At 36.2% G+C, this 16,251-nt stretch overlaps 1 protein-coding gene across 1 annotated transcript in view; it reads left to right on the top strand.

Annotated features, from left to right (window-relative positions):
* The window catches only part of grm1a (glutamate receptor, metabotropic 1a), a 30,530-nt gene that overhangs the window by 1,220 nt on the left and 13,059 nt on the right, over window positions 1-16,251 (top strand). Inside the window, exons 2-3 of the mRNA XM_067384011.1 lie at window positions 4,789-5,038; window positions 15,369-15,604. Of these exons, the coding sequence (XP_067240112.1) occupies window positions 4,789-5,038; window positions 15,369-15,604 (486 nt within the window). The remainder of the gene's footprint in view (window positions 1-4,788; window positions 5,039-15,368; window positions 15,605-16,251) is intronic.

The raw sequence follows: 16,251 nt of genomic DNA, 5'->3' as shown, positions 1-16,251 counted from the left end.
TCATCTTCAGAACACAAATTAAGATATTTTTGATGAAATCCGAGATGACTTGTCTATAGACAGCAATATATAACGACCACTTTCAAGGTCCAGTAAGGTACTAAAGACATTGTTAAAACAGTCACTGTGACTGCAGTGGTTCAACTTTTAATTTCATGAAGCCATGAGAATACTTTTTGCACGCAAAAACAAAACAAAAATAAGGATTTTATTCAGCAGTTTTTCCTCTTCCCTGTCAGTAAACGCATTGCAGAGCTTCCATGTTTATTTCCGAACTCGGGCTCAGTATTGGCCGAGGCTGTGTTCACGTGAGCACCACAACGCCTGCGTGTGATGCTAACGCAGGAGCCGGCCAATAACGAGTCGGCGGTCGGATGTAAACATGGAAGCTCACTGCACCAACTGCATTACAGACTGACAGGGAAGAAGAAAAATTGTTAAACAAAGTCATTATTTTTGTTTTGTTTTTGCGCACAAAAAGTATTCTTGTCCCTTCATAAAATTAAGGTTGAACCACTGCAGTCACAGTGACTGTTTTAACAATGTGTTTAGTACCTTTCTGGTCATTGAAAGTGGTGGTTAAATTGCTGTCTATGGACGATTCATATACCTCTCGGATTTCATCAAAAATATCTTAATTTGTGTTCCGAAGATGAACGAAGGTCTTACAGGTGTGGAACGACATGAGGGTGAATAATTAATGACAACAAGTTTTGGGTGAACCAACCCTTTAAGCATTTTAATTCTAAAAAGCAAGCTGGTGTGGATGTTACATATCAACAAAATTGTTCTGTTATTTAACATGATCCTTTAACATAATCATGAATCAAACTATAAGCCAGGCATGAAATGTGACTTGTGCATAATCTTACTTCTGCTGTCACTTTAGGTGGGTGGTGGTATGATAGTGATTTTAGACTCCATACTACAACACTCTCTGCTTTCCTCTACTTTGAATATAGATTGACAAAATCTAATTAGAAGTAGGTTGTATAAGTCTGGCTTTGAATATAAATGCATGAACGTATAACAGACATGATTTAAGTGTTAACCTTTTTAATTAAGGAAAAACAATTGGGAAACGCTGCATTTGAAGATAATGAGTGCACCATTCTATAAATGTACCTAAATGGTAATTCACTTCCATTAGAGTTGTAGTGCAAGTCGGCCAAAGACCTTTTTATTATTTGCATAGGGAAGCATGCTTTAATGACTCAAGCAGTTTCTCCATATACAATGAGGGTAATAATGTATTCTCCCCTTTTTGCCCACAACACACACACACACACACACACACACACATACACACACACATTTTTTTGTTGTTGTTGCTCCCTCCAGCATTGTTATGTGTATCACTTTCAATTCTGTTTTTGATTTGTTTATAAAATGCCCAGAGGTGGAAAGCTTATCTGTTAAACCACACATTGAGATGTTTAATGTATGGGTCAAACCACTTTCTGTTTTCTTGTATGCTAGTGTTTTAATTCTGTTCCTCAGCTAGCTAGTGGGAAGCATATGTCTGTGAAAAAAAAATCCTCTTTAGATTACTGTCAGCGTACTATAGTGAATAAAAACCAATGTAAAATATTGTTAAAGTTGTGATGCATGTCAGGGCGTAATGTTACTAAGTTACACAATTTTGTTAGTGATGTAATGATTTTTTTATAGGCTTTGACATGTCTGCTTACTTATAACAAGCATATGTTAAAAATATTTTACAGGCACAGATTTAAATAAGCAATATAATGCTAATGCTCAGTTTTCTGTTCTGTTTGGTGATAACTAATTAGAAAGATGTCTTTTCCCTCTCAGGAGAGACTCTGTTCATGGTTTATCAGTCATGAACTGTAGACAATAACAAACACAACATCAGCAACTGTGTCGTACATCGCTCCCTGTTGCTTATAGTAACATCAGAGATCTTTGATTACATTAATTATCCAACCAAATTTAAATTCATGTCTGGTTTAGAGACATTTTAATGGCCGTGTTTAAACAGGCACCAGTTTTACACAAGCTTGCATTGCAATCTTTAGAAAAAAGTTCTTTTGATGTAAACCCTGCTGAAAAATTGAACTAAATCTACAGCCGGCTTGCTGGCCTTCAGCTGGTTTAGCTGATCTCCCAGTGTGAGCAGTTGAAAAGTGACACAAAAATCCCTATAAATCAAAACATGTCAGTATTCTTATTATCACCAAAACAACAGATCAGTGAACTTTGAGTATTAGCATCAAATTAACACTGTGCTTGTGGTACCTCTCTTCATTAGAATATTCATACATTTTAACTATGGTTCAAATGCTATTAATATGACACCACAAGGACATCAACTTAACTTACACGTCTTGTTTTTTTCCACAGAATTTTATGATAGTGAGCAAAAAAGCAAAAATTAGGTGCCTTTAAAAACAACAAACACCTTTGTTCCCCCTGAAAAAAAAGATAAAAGACATTAAAACCAGTATTGCCTTTTTTAGTATAAATCATTTGGTCTTCTGACTCGCTTTGCAAGACAACCATATTGCATAACATGCAGTGTTATTATTTATGGTTGGACTTCATTTGGATAGTCCTCTTTAGAAATTCTACTAATTGTAGATGGGTTGTCCCCTTGGATAGACATTTACTAGACAACTTTTAGAACAGGCTTTACCTTTGAGTCCTCCTTCACATACTTCAGTAGTCTACACATTGAGGTAGTTGCAGATGATGCACGTGCACTTTGCACGTGATAAGAAACTTTGCAACTACATGTCAAATAACTCATTAATTTCTTCTAGTCAGTAGAATATTTTGATGGTGAGTGTTAGCAAATATTAAGCAGAGAGTCTGCTAATACTCTAATGACTGCTAGTTTACATGTAGTTGCTAACTTAGAATGTCTAAAGTGAACTATTAAATTAAAGTGTTACCTTAAATTTTGGGTAATTTACTTTTATTTTTATTATTATAATTTCTATATTTCTCTTTAGCTTTAAACTTTATTAATTACAGTACTTCAACTTAAATCAAAATCAGTTAGTTGCCAAGGCAACTTTTTTAATTTTCGCTTCATCTAATATTTATATAGTATTTTATTTATTTAAATGACCAAAAACATTTTAATGGATTTAGTTAATGATAACAACACGTGTACCATGCATCCTGCTATATCAGATACACTGTTTTAGAAAACACACATCTTTTTTCGAGCAAGCTCTTTGAGAAAGAGGAAGTAAGCTACAAAGGGAGAATCTAAACCTGTAAATAAAGATGTTCCAAACAACCTAGAAAGAGAGAGGGGAGAGAGAAAAGGAATTGTTAGAGAGCCACAGAACTGTGAATGTGCTCAAATCGCCACCCGCACACCCACTTTACAAAGACTGACCTCCAGACAGTCATCAGTGACCACACACCACTCATCTCTCCTGATAAGACATTAGCACTGTTCTTCTTCTGAGCATAGTCAACAGCAGTGACCTCTGCTGCACAATAAGATGTAAATTTCGCTTGGCAGCCAAGATGTAGGATGGAACGGAAGATGTTTCAAGTGTATCTTTATGAGCTCCATGCTTTTGTACAGACTCGTTTCTGATTCATACAATATTTTGAAAAGGACACACTGTGTTCAAGTGACCTATTATGGTAATTTGCAGTAATTCTCAAGAGCACCACAAAGTATTATTGGTGTCATACTTGTCTAGTTACAGTACAATGCCTGTGGAGTATAATTAAGGGATAATGAACAGTCAGTCGGTCCTTACCACAAAATATTGTTTGGCTACTACTCAATAAATAATGAAATGGTTATGAAATATGATAAGAATGACAGCGTAAAAAGCGATATGAGTGACTTAAAGCGATAGTTCACCCAAAAATTAAACACTCTCATGTTGATGTTTTTGAAGAACGTTTCAACTTTCATTGGATGTACAAAGAGGCACTGAAACATATTTTAATTGATCATCTTTTGCATCATAAAGGTTTGGTGTAACATGAGGGTGAGTAAATGATGACAGAATTTTCATTTTTAAGAGAACTAACCCTTTAGCAGTCATTATACAAATATATTTGATATATACACTCTAAAAAATGCTGGGTTAAAAACAACCTAAGTTGGGTTAAATATATTTGATATATACACTCTAAAAAATGCTGGGTTAAAAACAACCTAAGTTGGGTTAAATATGGACAAACCCAGCAGGTTGGGTTAAAGGGCACCTATTATGCCCTCTTTCACAAGATGTAATATAAGTCTCTGGTCTGGTCAAGTTTCAGCTCATAATACCCCACAAATTTGCCCCTATTTGGGGGTGAGCAAAAACACGCCTTTTTCTATATTACTATTTTGCTGGCAAAAAAAAATAAATCCAAAATTGGTTGAAAAAAATGGCTGGGTGAAAACAACCCAATCCCTGGGTTTGTCCATATTTAACCCAGCAGTTTTTAGAGTGTAGAATGCAGTGGTCAACCAATCAGGATCAAGTATGAAGGCATGATACTGACCTTTTTTTTTTTAAATTTCGTGTTTCTCATTCTAAATGTATGACGCCATTTGTATCCTAAATGGTGGTGACCATGTCTCCATTTCATGTCTTTTTCAGTTGCCTGTCTGCCTGTCATTTTGTGTCCTCCATAGTCAACTGTCATCCATTTCTTATCCCGGGCTCTGACTGTTCTGACAGGTGTTGGATCAGTGGCGGTAATCCATCCTCCATTCTGTGTCTTTGATTAAAGCTGCACTTGTTTCATATGTATTTTAGGTTATCTTTTATTAACCGTCCTACATTTTGTGTCTGAACACAGGTAACTATGGTGAGAGTGGCATGGAGGCCTTTAAGGAGTTGGCCGCAGAGGAGGGTCTGTGTATCGCCCACTCTGATAAGATATACAGTAATGCTGGCGAAAAGCACTTTGACCGTCTGCTTAAGAAACTGCGGGAGCGTCTGCCCAAAGCCCGCGTGGTTGTCTGCTTCTGTGAAGGAATGACTGTGCGTGGCCTGCTGATGGCCATGCGGCGCCGTGGGGTTGCTGGAGAGTTCCAGCTAATTGGGAGGTAAGGTTTTACCAAGACAAACTGCATCGCTCAGAAAGCTTAGCTATAATTCGCTCATGTTCAATCACATCAGAGGAATAAATTGCAAGCTTTGAAAGAGACACAAAGGGCAACCGAGTCAAAATGACACCCACACTGTCTTGCTCATGGTTATATCACAATTGAATCATTTTTGGTAGAGCAAAATACTTTTGCATATTGTTTTGCAAATATGATTCTCACACTATCAGTAATTATTATTAAATTGTATGTTTTGCTTTGAGTGTTTCCTATTATGGCAAAAGAAGAACAGACATTGGAATGCTTGGAAATAAGTGTTGCTACTGAATACAGAAGTTTCCAGGGAAACCAGATGAGATTAAATATGGACATTGTGAACAGAGGCGCTTTTCACACTTTTCACCACTAATGAATAATTTGTGATTCAGTAGCTGGCTCACACATCCCTGGAAACTGCCTCCTGCTTCCTGCCTCCTGCCTTTGTCTTATATGGTGTGAGTGTTTGAGTTTATGTTTGGGCGCGTGTGCCAGGGAGGCTCGTCTCTTGATTTTAGATCAGGCATGGAAAAATGCTGTGGGCTGACTATTAAATATTCAATCTCACAGCCTCTCAGGAAATGTATCTGATGACAAATAACCAGTACGGAAGCAAAAGATGATCTTTGGTAAACCAACCGTAATGCATGCATCATGTCTTCACTTGTGACTTGAACACTAAAATATAATACTATTGTTGTTAACAAAATATTATATATAACATTTTTAACTAAAACAAACAAAAAAAAATATTAAAAATAATTGTCGGTAACTGAAATAAAACTGAAACAAAGTATAAATATTAGACAAAACACTTTAATATTAATATAAAAATAATAATATAAAATTACTATTGTTGCCTTGGCATAGATGCGTTTAAGAAATAAGTACTAAAAGCTAAATAAAAATATTAAAGAAATGATAAAAGCATATAAAAAAATGTAAAATAAATACTGAAAATATACAAATAAAAGCTAATTCAAAATATTAATAAATGTTACATTTGAAGCCCAGGGGATTGAAGCCCAAAATAAATGCATCCATGCATCATAAAAATTATCCATATGGCTCCAAGGGGTTAATAAAGGCATTCTGTAGTGAAGCGATGGGGTTTTGGGTGGGTCATATACACCTAAAATGGATTGAGGTTGAGTAAATCATGGGATCATTTTTATTTTTAGGTGAACTAACCCTTTAAGAATTGGTCAATCACACAATCAAGTGGTCTAAAATGTCCTAATATTCACAGAATTTGTTTGCTGAGTAAATAAGGTGAGTAATGTACAATCAGCGGGTCGTTATTGCAAAGGAAACCCCTTCAAGATGATACAAGATCCCAAATGGGTGTCCAGTGTTTTCAGATACTGTCATATAATCATAGATATTACACTTTACCCTTTTCACAGTTCTGTGTTTGATTTACAAAGGCTATTCTCCGATCATTCAAACTGTCTGGTAGTGAAATCAGAGCAATGCTTGATAATATTCACGGACGTAATCCTTGCAGACTTGAAGATCTGGAAATGAATTGTAGCAGCTATCTTGTTTAATCTATATCAAGGCAAGATCTATAGCCCACCCACGTACAATCACAGACAGACCATCATATTCTGCTAACAGACTTTCTAGGTCAAAACATTGTGTCTGGAGTCTGGCTTTTCGTCTGTTTTCGTGTTTCCATGACCCTGTCTCAATCAGTTTTAAGTAAGGTAATAGAAACGAATGTGTGTTTTTATCAGTACATGTTTGAGAGGAAAACAGAGGGAAAGAAAGAGGGACAGACAACAAAACCGCTTTTGGGAACTAATGGAGATTTATTCATTAAAACATGTCTTGCATTGTCATGATAATCTGAGTCCAAGCCTTCAAGCAAGACAGTTGATGATGTGTATCTGAGATAGAGATGGAGTGACAGTGAAAGAGAGAGTGATTAAATAAGAGAGAGAGAGAAATGGAGCGTGGATGTTTGGAGAGCTCTTCTGTGAAAAAGAGGATGAGATCCAGGTGTTCTTCTTTCTCTGCTTTGTTTATTCATAGCCAGCTCATGTCTTACCAAAAGCAGGCTATGTAATTTTCTACAGCAGCAGAAAAAACATTGACTTTGTAATTTCTAGTCAACATCCTCAGTCTCGTAGGGAGCTTTCCTTGAACACTTATTACATTGGATTCCCCAGAAGTAGTCAAGCTACTCTGGGCACTATGTTTGCCTCTGCCTCTTAATTATCAAATTAACAGGGTTCATTCCCGCTATATTTCCAACTTCTTTTTAGTGTCCGATTACTGCATGCACCTCAGAGATATTTTCATAGGCACATATTATTGCTCTCAGGACAGAAAAACAGCATCAGCTCTTCAGTATTTCAGCTGTGTTGTTTCAAGCACTGACAGGAATCCAAATTAAATGTTTAAATGGCAGCGCTCTCTTCCCCTAGTGCCTTCTGTGTTCCCGGTCCCAATAATCCTTTTGCGTTTTCCTCCAAACACTCCTTCTCCCCTCCTTCTTCTAAGATCAGTTGAAAGAAGAGAAAAAATATATTTTTCTGTGAGTCTTAATCCATCTGCAAAACTCGACACCACTGTGATTGGGTAATGAGGGTGGTTTCCAGGGTGTTGCTGTATGAGTGGTTGTTAGTGCATTATGCCACATCGTCCTTCATGCAGTGTGTATATATTGTTATTACTGTACATTTCTTAACTTTCCACTTTCAACTTGAGTGTCCCTGAGAAGCCCTCTCTCTTTAATTAGCATCACACTGCCTCTCAGCTCTGCTCATCCTGTGAGAATATTGCATATTTACATATTGCATATTGATTTTTTTTTTTTTTTTCAGTAATCAGCTGTCATCTTGCCATTTGTTTTTTGGATATGTCTCTTCATGGAGGGAAATTAGGAGTCTTATCAGTGTGTCACAGGAGCATAGAGCATTATTTGCATGGAATCAGTTTAGATGAAACCACTGCCGTTTTGGGTCAGTGAGATCTTTTCTATTTTAATATACTACATTTTCATATGTAATTTATTTCTGTGATGGCAAAGCTGAATTCTCAGCAGTCATTACTCCAGTCTTCAGTGTCACATGATCCTTCAGAAATCATTCTAACATGATTATTTTGTGCTCAAGAAATATTTAAGCACGTAGTGCTGAAACCCTATTGTAATTGTAAAGATTTTTCTTATGCCTTATAACTGATCGGGCAGCCCAAACCTTAAGACTTGAAACTTTGTCAAATGGTAGTAGTCTTGCTCGCTACTCAGATACCCAGACTCGTCCCAAACAGTCAATAGGTGGTGCTACAGCAATCAAAAATACAAAATTGCTCATAACTCCTAGACCATTTGTCCCAGTGTATTATATCATTGGAATCCTTGGCTCAAGACAGATAAAATGTATATCTCCAATTTAATTTCCACCAGGAAAAAATGTCCGCCATTTTGAATTTTGTCCAAAACTTACTTTTGCGAACTAGTCCTAGGTTTTTTGCCCGAACGATTCTCTGGAGTTAGGGTTAGGAATATCAATAAATCAATAAGTATCAAATATCAATAATTATCAACAAAAATCGCTAAGGGGCGCCAAAAGGTATGATGAGGGCGGAGCCACTTTTACTAAAATGGCTATTACTCAAGAAGAAATGAGATATTTGCACCAAACTCAGTATACATGTAGGGGCTCAATCTTTGTTCACAATAAAAAAATTGTGTCGATTGGACACTAGGAGGCGCTATAACTTGAAAAAACATGAAAACAGCTGTAACTACACAACCGTTAGTCCGATTGACTTGAAATGACATTGGTGTATCTAAAAAAACATGGCCACAATCGGCCAATGAAATTTGTGCACCTATCAGACAAGTTAACGGAGGCCGATTGAAATGAAACTCGATGAGCATGTTTGACTTATCGTCCTAGAGGTCTGTAAGAATTTTTAAAGGAATCAGCCACTAGTTGGCGCTAACGAGTTTTACACCTCTGTAATCACCTGGTGTTTCACAGATCCACACAATATGCATATCATTTGATAGATCTCATCATGCTTTGCCTCAAGAACCAATGCTGTCAATTAAATTGTTCATGAATTATTCGGGAATATATAAAAAACCTACTTTTGCGAACTAGTCCTAGGTTTCTTGCCTGATCAGAACCAAACCAGTGCAGGACAATTCTCTGGACTCTCTAGATCAATAATTATTAAAAAAACTTTACCCTTTGGGTTGCTATAACGTAAAAAAGGAAATGGGCGTGGCAAACTGTATTCAAAAGCCTATAAATCCTAAACGAAAACTCAGAACTTAACGAAATTAAGTGAGCACATGCAACATGTGACTCTAAAGAAACAGGCCAACTTATAGAGATCAGACCATAAGTGGCGCTATAACTGTTAAAAATCTTTAAAAACATATATTTTCAAAGGTAGATTGCCTGTTTTGGCTGAAAATGGTCCATTCCTTCAATGATTTAAGATAAAACTTAATATCTTTTTACGCATATTTGCTTCAAATACTTAAATGCTTGAACCCTGGTAAATGCTGCTTGCAGCTTTAATTCTTCTTATTATTATTAATGTTGAAAACACATGTTGTGCTGCTAAATATTTTTTATGGAAACTGTGATACATTAATCTCAGGGTTATTTAATGAATAGAAAGCATTTGTTTGAATTAGAAATTTTTTGTAACATTATAAGTCTTTACTGTCACTTTTTGTTTAATTTAATACATCCTAGCTGAAAAAAAACAAAAAACTGAACATCAAACTTTTGAATGTTTGTGTGTGTGTGTGTGTGTGTGTGTGTGTTTGTGTGTGTGTACACACATTATTCTTTCCAAAAGTATTCTTTTTTAATATTTTATTATGTTTGTCATTAGGGGGCAATCTTAAAACTTAATCCCTGCTTCTATGGTTTTTGTAAAATAACCTACTGATAATTGAAAAGTAATTATTTGTAGAAATATCAGCTTTAATTATCTTTCTAAGAGACATAATTATATGCCAGCTCATGTAAAATTTTACGGAATATATTAATGGTTTGCATTTGTCAATAAATAACTTGGAAAAATCACTTGTCAAACTGAAAAAGGACATCTGTTGCATAGTATGACCCAGCAACCACTGCTAATGATAAACTAATGATAGACTTGAAGTGCTTGGCCTCATTTTATCTGATTTTAACTATCAGTATTTTAATAAAGGATTACGTCCTTGAGATTGGTCCTGGCTTCACTGATTTCTTTGTCACCCTTTATGGTTTCATGTTCTAAACTTGGCTTATGACTTGGCCACGTTTGTATCTAAGTGGGTCATTTACTCAAAGGTGTGCTTGAACTCTCCAAATAGCTTTCCTTCTGAGGTTATTTTCTCTTCAAGTAATGTGGAGAATTGGATTCAGCATTCTTTAGTGCATGCAGTGCGGCATGATTGCCTGTGACCTCCTTGTAGAAGTTATCATCTGCGGATATTGCGGTTTTGTAAGAGAACTGCTCTCGTAAAGCACCGCGGAGGCTAATTCTCAGGAAACATCTCTTTCTCATTAGCCCTCCATTTTGAATGTATTAAAAGATTTATTAGTCATGAGGGTGAACAGAGAGTGAGAGAGTGACTTTAACAGGTTTTCGAAATGTCTGTGTATGGGAAGTTCCCACATTTGGCTGTAAAATCAGTTCATTAGAGTAAAAGTTGGGATGGAAGTGCAAGAAGAGAGAGAAAAGAGACAGGGAGAGAGAGAAAAAAGAATCTTTTACTGAGATTCTGCCACAAAAATAAGCCAAAAAGGAAGCTAGCTGGGTTAAATCAGCTTTAACATTACAGTCTCTGGGAAGCTGCAGATATAAACCTGTTTGTGTTGACCTGCCGGTCTTTTGCAGCACTTCACAGATGCTCTGAGGTCACTTTCAAGTCTTTAAGGTTCAAACAGCTACAGCAAAACTACATTAGAGTGAGGAAAGCCTGCAGGCATCCCAGCAGCCCTGTCATTGGAGCTGTATTACACCACGTCCCATAGGACCTTAAGCACATCTGTTTGTGCTCAAACTGCTGTTGTAATGAAAAAGAAGTTGATTTTACACTGTTTACTTCATGTCACTATGCAGAAGTTTTCAAGTTTTGCCCCGTGTGAATTCGAAGAATCTTGAAAAGAGGCTCACATTGAAAGGTTTTGGGTATGAATGGACTGATTTGGGTTTTTAGGGGGAAAAAAGGACATTCAGAGAGGACATGACAAAGGCTTGTGATTTGTTTATGTGAATGTGAGAAAGAGATTTTAAAATGTAATTTATTTCTGTGATGGCAAAGCTGAATTTTCAGCAGTCATTACTCAAGTCTTTTAAGGAAGCTTGTTTTCGCCATGAAATAAAAAATAAAAAAGGTAATTGCGACATTTTATCTCACAATTCTGACTTTTTACAATTCTGAAACAAGTCAGAATTATGAGATAAAAAGTCGGAATTGCATGTTATAAAGTTATAATTTTGAGATCATATCTTGCAATTCTGACTTTTTTCTCAGAATTGTCAGATATAAACTCGCAATTGCATGTCCAATATCCAATTGTGAGAGAAAAAAGACTGACATTTTTTCTCAGAATTGCGAGTTTATATCTCACAATTCTGACTTTATAACTCGCAATTGCATGTTATAAAGTCAGAATTGCAAGATATAAACACAATTTTGAGGAAAAAAGTCAGATTTGTGAGATATGAACTTGAGATATAGATATAAACTCGAGATATTGCGAGATATTGTGTGGAAAAAGTAAAATCGTGACTTTATAACATCCAATTTTGACTTTATTTCAAGCAATTCTGACTTTATAACTTCAGAAAAAACTCAGAATTGTGAGATCAAAAGTCATAAGTACCTTTTTTATTTTTTTATTTAGTGGCAGAAACAAGCTTCCATAGTCTGAATCAACATTTCTTATTATTATCAATGTTGAAAACAGTTGTGCTGCTTAATGTTTTTGTGGAAACTGACGTGATATATTTATTTCAGGATTCTTGAAGCGCATCTGTTTGTGCTCAAACTGCTGTTGTAATGTTTAAGAAGTTGATTCTACACTGTTTACATCGTCACTACTTTTTCAAAACTAAGTTTTCAAGTTTTGTCACAAGTGAATTCAAAGAAATTTAAAGAGGCTGACATTTTGAGGTTTTGGGTATGAATGGACTGATTTAGGATGCTTAGGAGGAAAAAAAGGACATGCACACATGCAGAAAGGACATGACAAAGGCTCGTGATGTGTGTATGTGAATGTGAGAATGGGCGAGAGAGTAATGGAGGCAGATGAAAGCTGGTGTGGGGCGAGCGAGAGCAAGCGTGATGGGGGCTCCCAGCAGCAATGCTGCCTGTGAAACACAGAGCCAGGCTGCTGCTAACTGGAGCGCCATGAATTAGTAAAGGCTTCTGGATGAGTTCTAATGGCCCTCAGCCTAAGCCTGCACTGTCTTACTCAGTCCTCTAGAGAGGATCGAGCAACAGTCAACCAGAGCACACATGCACAATATATTGGATTTGAATGAGTAATGAGGGAACAGATGATAGGAGGAGAGAGCAGAGGAGGATAAAAAAGGAGAGCATCTAGTCACTATTGGCATCAGTCTGAAAAACATCGTCTGCATCTAAATGCCGTTTTGTCATAAACTAGTAAGGTTAGTTAATTACATCTTTAGATCATTAGTGTTTCCTGTATGCAACAACAAACACCCAGTGAAAGCTGTGATGCTTGATTCTTGATCAAATGACTCTTATGAACTGGTAGTCATTTGAAAAGGGTTAAAACGAAAGCCTTGAGGTGTGTCCCAATTCGCGTACTTATGCAAGATGACGTTTTTAAGTACAAATAGTGCGAGTAGTACGTTCACACAGAAAATTCCCCCCCCAAAAAAGTGCACTTTAAATACCTGGATGATGCACTAAATTAACGGAAAAAACGAAGTGTGGAATTTTGAACACTACATGCACTCAACAGTCGCAGTTTTAATTATGTTGCGGAGGGGGGATCAGACTCTGATGTTTAATGACAAAATAAACTTATAAAATTCTTACACTACATGGATGAGTACACAGTGCATAAGTACATAGTGTATAAGTGATAGTGTATAGTGGACCATTAGGGATGCAACTTTCAACTTGCTTGTGAGTTAGCTGTTTGAATCAGAATCACTCAGTGAATCGGCCAAAGCCATTGAGTTAACAATTGACTCCCTGTCTGAACTTCAGTGAACTTCAGTCATTTTTCAGTTTCAAAAATATTGATTCAAAATGAACTGGGAACCGACCATTACTGTGACATATGTGGTAGCTGAGGTCTTGTTTATATGACAATGTACAGTACAGTATGAACATACACTACCATTCAAAAGATTAGGGTCGGTTAAATATTTTTGAAAGAAGTCTCTTATGATCACCAAAGCTTATTTGATTAAAAATACAGTAAAATAGAAATATTGTTGAATATTATTACAATTTAAAATAATGTTTCTATATATTTTTTTAAAATGTAATTTATTCCTGTGACAGCAAAGCTGAATTTTCAGCAGCCATTACTCCAGTCTTCAGTCACATGATCTTTCAGAAATCATTCTAATATGCTAATATTTTTGGATACATTTCTTCAGGAATCTTTGCTGAATAGAAAGTTTAAAAGAACAGCAATTTTTAAATAAATGTCTTTACTGTCGCTTACTGTAATATTACAAAAATATCAACAAATATTAGAGGAAAGAAAGGACAAAAAGGGAGGAAGGAAAGAAGAAGAGAAAACAAGAGTGGTAAAAAGAGGCCACAATAAAAATGTGCAGTGAGAAGCAAGAATCAAAAATGATGAAGGTTCATATGTTGAGATTAATCTAAGCAGAGAATTAGGGAAGGATTGTACTGTGATGAAATCAAACAGCTCCTGTCCTCCTACAGTATGTGCCATCACCTCTCTAGTTAGCCTGTCTTTAGCCTCAGGACACTGCCATATCTGCCTGTCATAGCAGCACACTGACTCTCTACCTGAGCTTCAGCTCATTCATTATTCATAGAGGTAATAAAACTCTCTGTAGAGCTCTGCTCTATCTAATCTCTGCCATTTTCTGCTCTACTGTTGGGTGCAAAGCTGTTTAGGGAGATGTATTTTAGGTCAAAGCCTGTAAAGGTAATTTTGTCTAATTCACTGTATGATACCACATGGTTAGTAGAGGAAAGCAGTAGAGGAAGGAAAGTTTGACGAGCAGAGAATGATGAAGGAATTGAAAAACAAAATAAGCAAAAAATAAGCAGTGACTGTGAGAAATGAGAGTGTTGAAAGAGGAGTCAAAGAAAATGGAGTCCAAAAGTCTGCATTCACTAGACTAGAGAAAATGCTTCCAATTTACATTTATAAAAACATTTATACATTTTCTAAATACATTTATATGATCAGCATAAAGGTTTAAAGGTGCTAAAGAGGATGTTTTGTTTTATAAATTTTTGAATATTACTTGAAACTGTCTTTACTAACTGATAAAAGACTATTTATTAGGTGCACTGAAATGAATAATATTAATATACATCATCTGTGCACGAGGAAGGGCCTTAAAAACATCAGACAATCGTTTACGTGATCATCGCGTAAACGATTGGCCCTCTGGCTTGTCAATCACTGCCATGACGTTCCTTGTGAGAGATGGCGTGGCTGCGCGCTCCAGTAACTTTCCACACTCCACAGGCGCTGCATGCAATGATTTTGTCAGGAGACAGGAGTAACAACTGCAGATTGTGAGTTACCTGCGGTGAGTCCGACATAATGAATCCACTAACACGACACAGCGAATGCCGGTGGTAAACACTCGTGTTCCAATACTCGTGCACGAGTTTTGGGAGGCGTTCCTTTGAAATGAGCTGTGAAGGAGGGGGGCTGTTCTTACGCATGGGCTCATTTCAACTCAGTAACAGTCTTTGGATTCTCAGTCGACGGAAAAATCCTCTCTATCACCTTTAAGTGAAAAGTTGATTTGAAAAATGAAAACATGAATTTCATAATGTCTTAGTCTTAAGTAATAGAATGCTGCTGTCATTCAAAAATAGTGTAGAATCTGAAATATAACTTAATAATTTTAATTGATTTATTTGTTCAAAAGTTCCATATGTTTACAAAATCCTAAAATGTGCAGTTTATCTTTCAGGATTAAATTAGATCAACTATACACAACAGTGAAATGCTTTGGTGCCCACTGGTTTACTGAATCTCATTTGTATGAAATATGAAAGCTGTGTTTATACAAAAAAGCTGGATCATTATGACACAAATGCCTTCTCTCTTTTCTCCTAAAGTGATGGCTGGGCAGATCGTGATGAGGTGGTTGAAGGATATGAGCAGGAAGCAGATGGGGGGATCACAATGAAGTTGCAAACGGAAGAAGTTCAGTCATTTAATGAGTACTTTCTGAAGCTGCGTTTGGACACCAACACAAGGAACCCATGGTTTGCTGAGTTCTGGCAGTACCGCTTCCAATGCCGCATTCCTGGTCACCCTCAGGAGAACCATAACTACCAGAAAATCTGCACAGGTAAAAAAAGACATGTAAGATATCATATGATATCTGATATGAATAAGTAAGACATGAGTAACATTTCATATTAGGCCTAATTAAAATGGAGAACAAGTAAACGTGATATATTTGTCTAATTTTGCTCATTCTGATGATATATGGTCAGTTTGTCAATTGAATGAAAAAGATTAGCTGTTTTGTATAACTGACGTCTGTCTGATTTAATTATTCATTTTTTTGGGAAAATATGTGCATGATGACATTTTACTGAATTATGTATGGTAACTCTGTATATTTCCCTCCATTTTTTTTTCATGTAATTATCCTCTGGTCGGCGCTTTAAAAGGTGATATAGGTAAACTGAGTTGTGCCCCCTCATCTTTTGTGCTTTTCTAATAATTGTTACCTTTGCTTGTCCACATAGAAATATATATTAATTTTTTTTGTTTGTTTGTTCTATACATAATATTTTATTGTGGAGATAGCGCTTGAGAGAGAAAAAACATGATGCTTCTGCCACAGTTAATATTTTTTAAATTTGTATTTTGTATAGAACTAATCAGACACTAAGAACAAACATAATCTTAATGTAATTTACTAATTAATCACTACAACCTAAATATATGAAATGTAGGTTATTTTTTGATTGCTTGACAAGAGCTTAT

This window comes from Chanodichthys erythropterus, chromosome 4 (genome assembly GCF_024489055.1).
Source record: "Chanodichthys erythropterus isolate Z2021 chromosome 4, ASM2448905v1, whole genome shotgun sequence".
In the NCBI taxonomy this organism is placed as follows: Eukaryota; Metazoa; Chordata; class Actinopteri; order Cypriniformes; family Xenocyprididae; genus Chanodichthys; species Chanodichthys erythropterus.
This window is presented reverse-complemented; position numbering and strand designations above follow the sequence as displayed.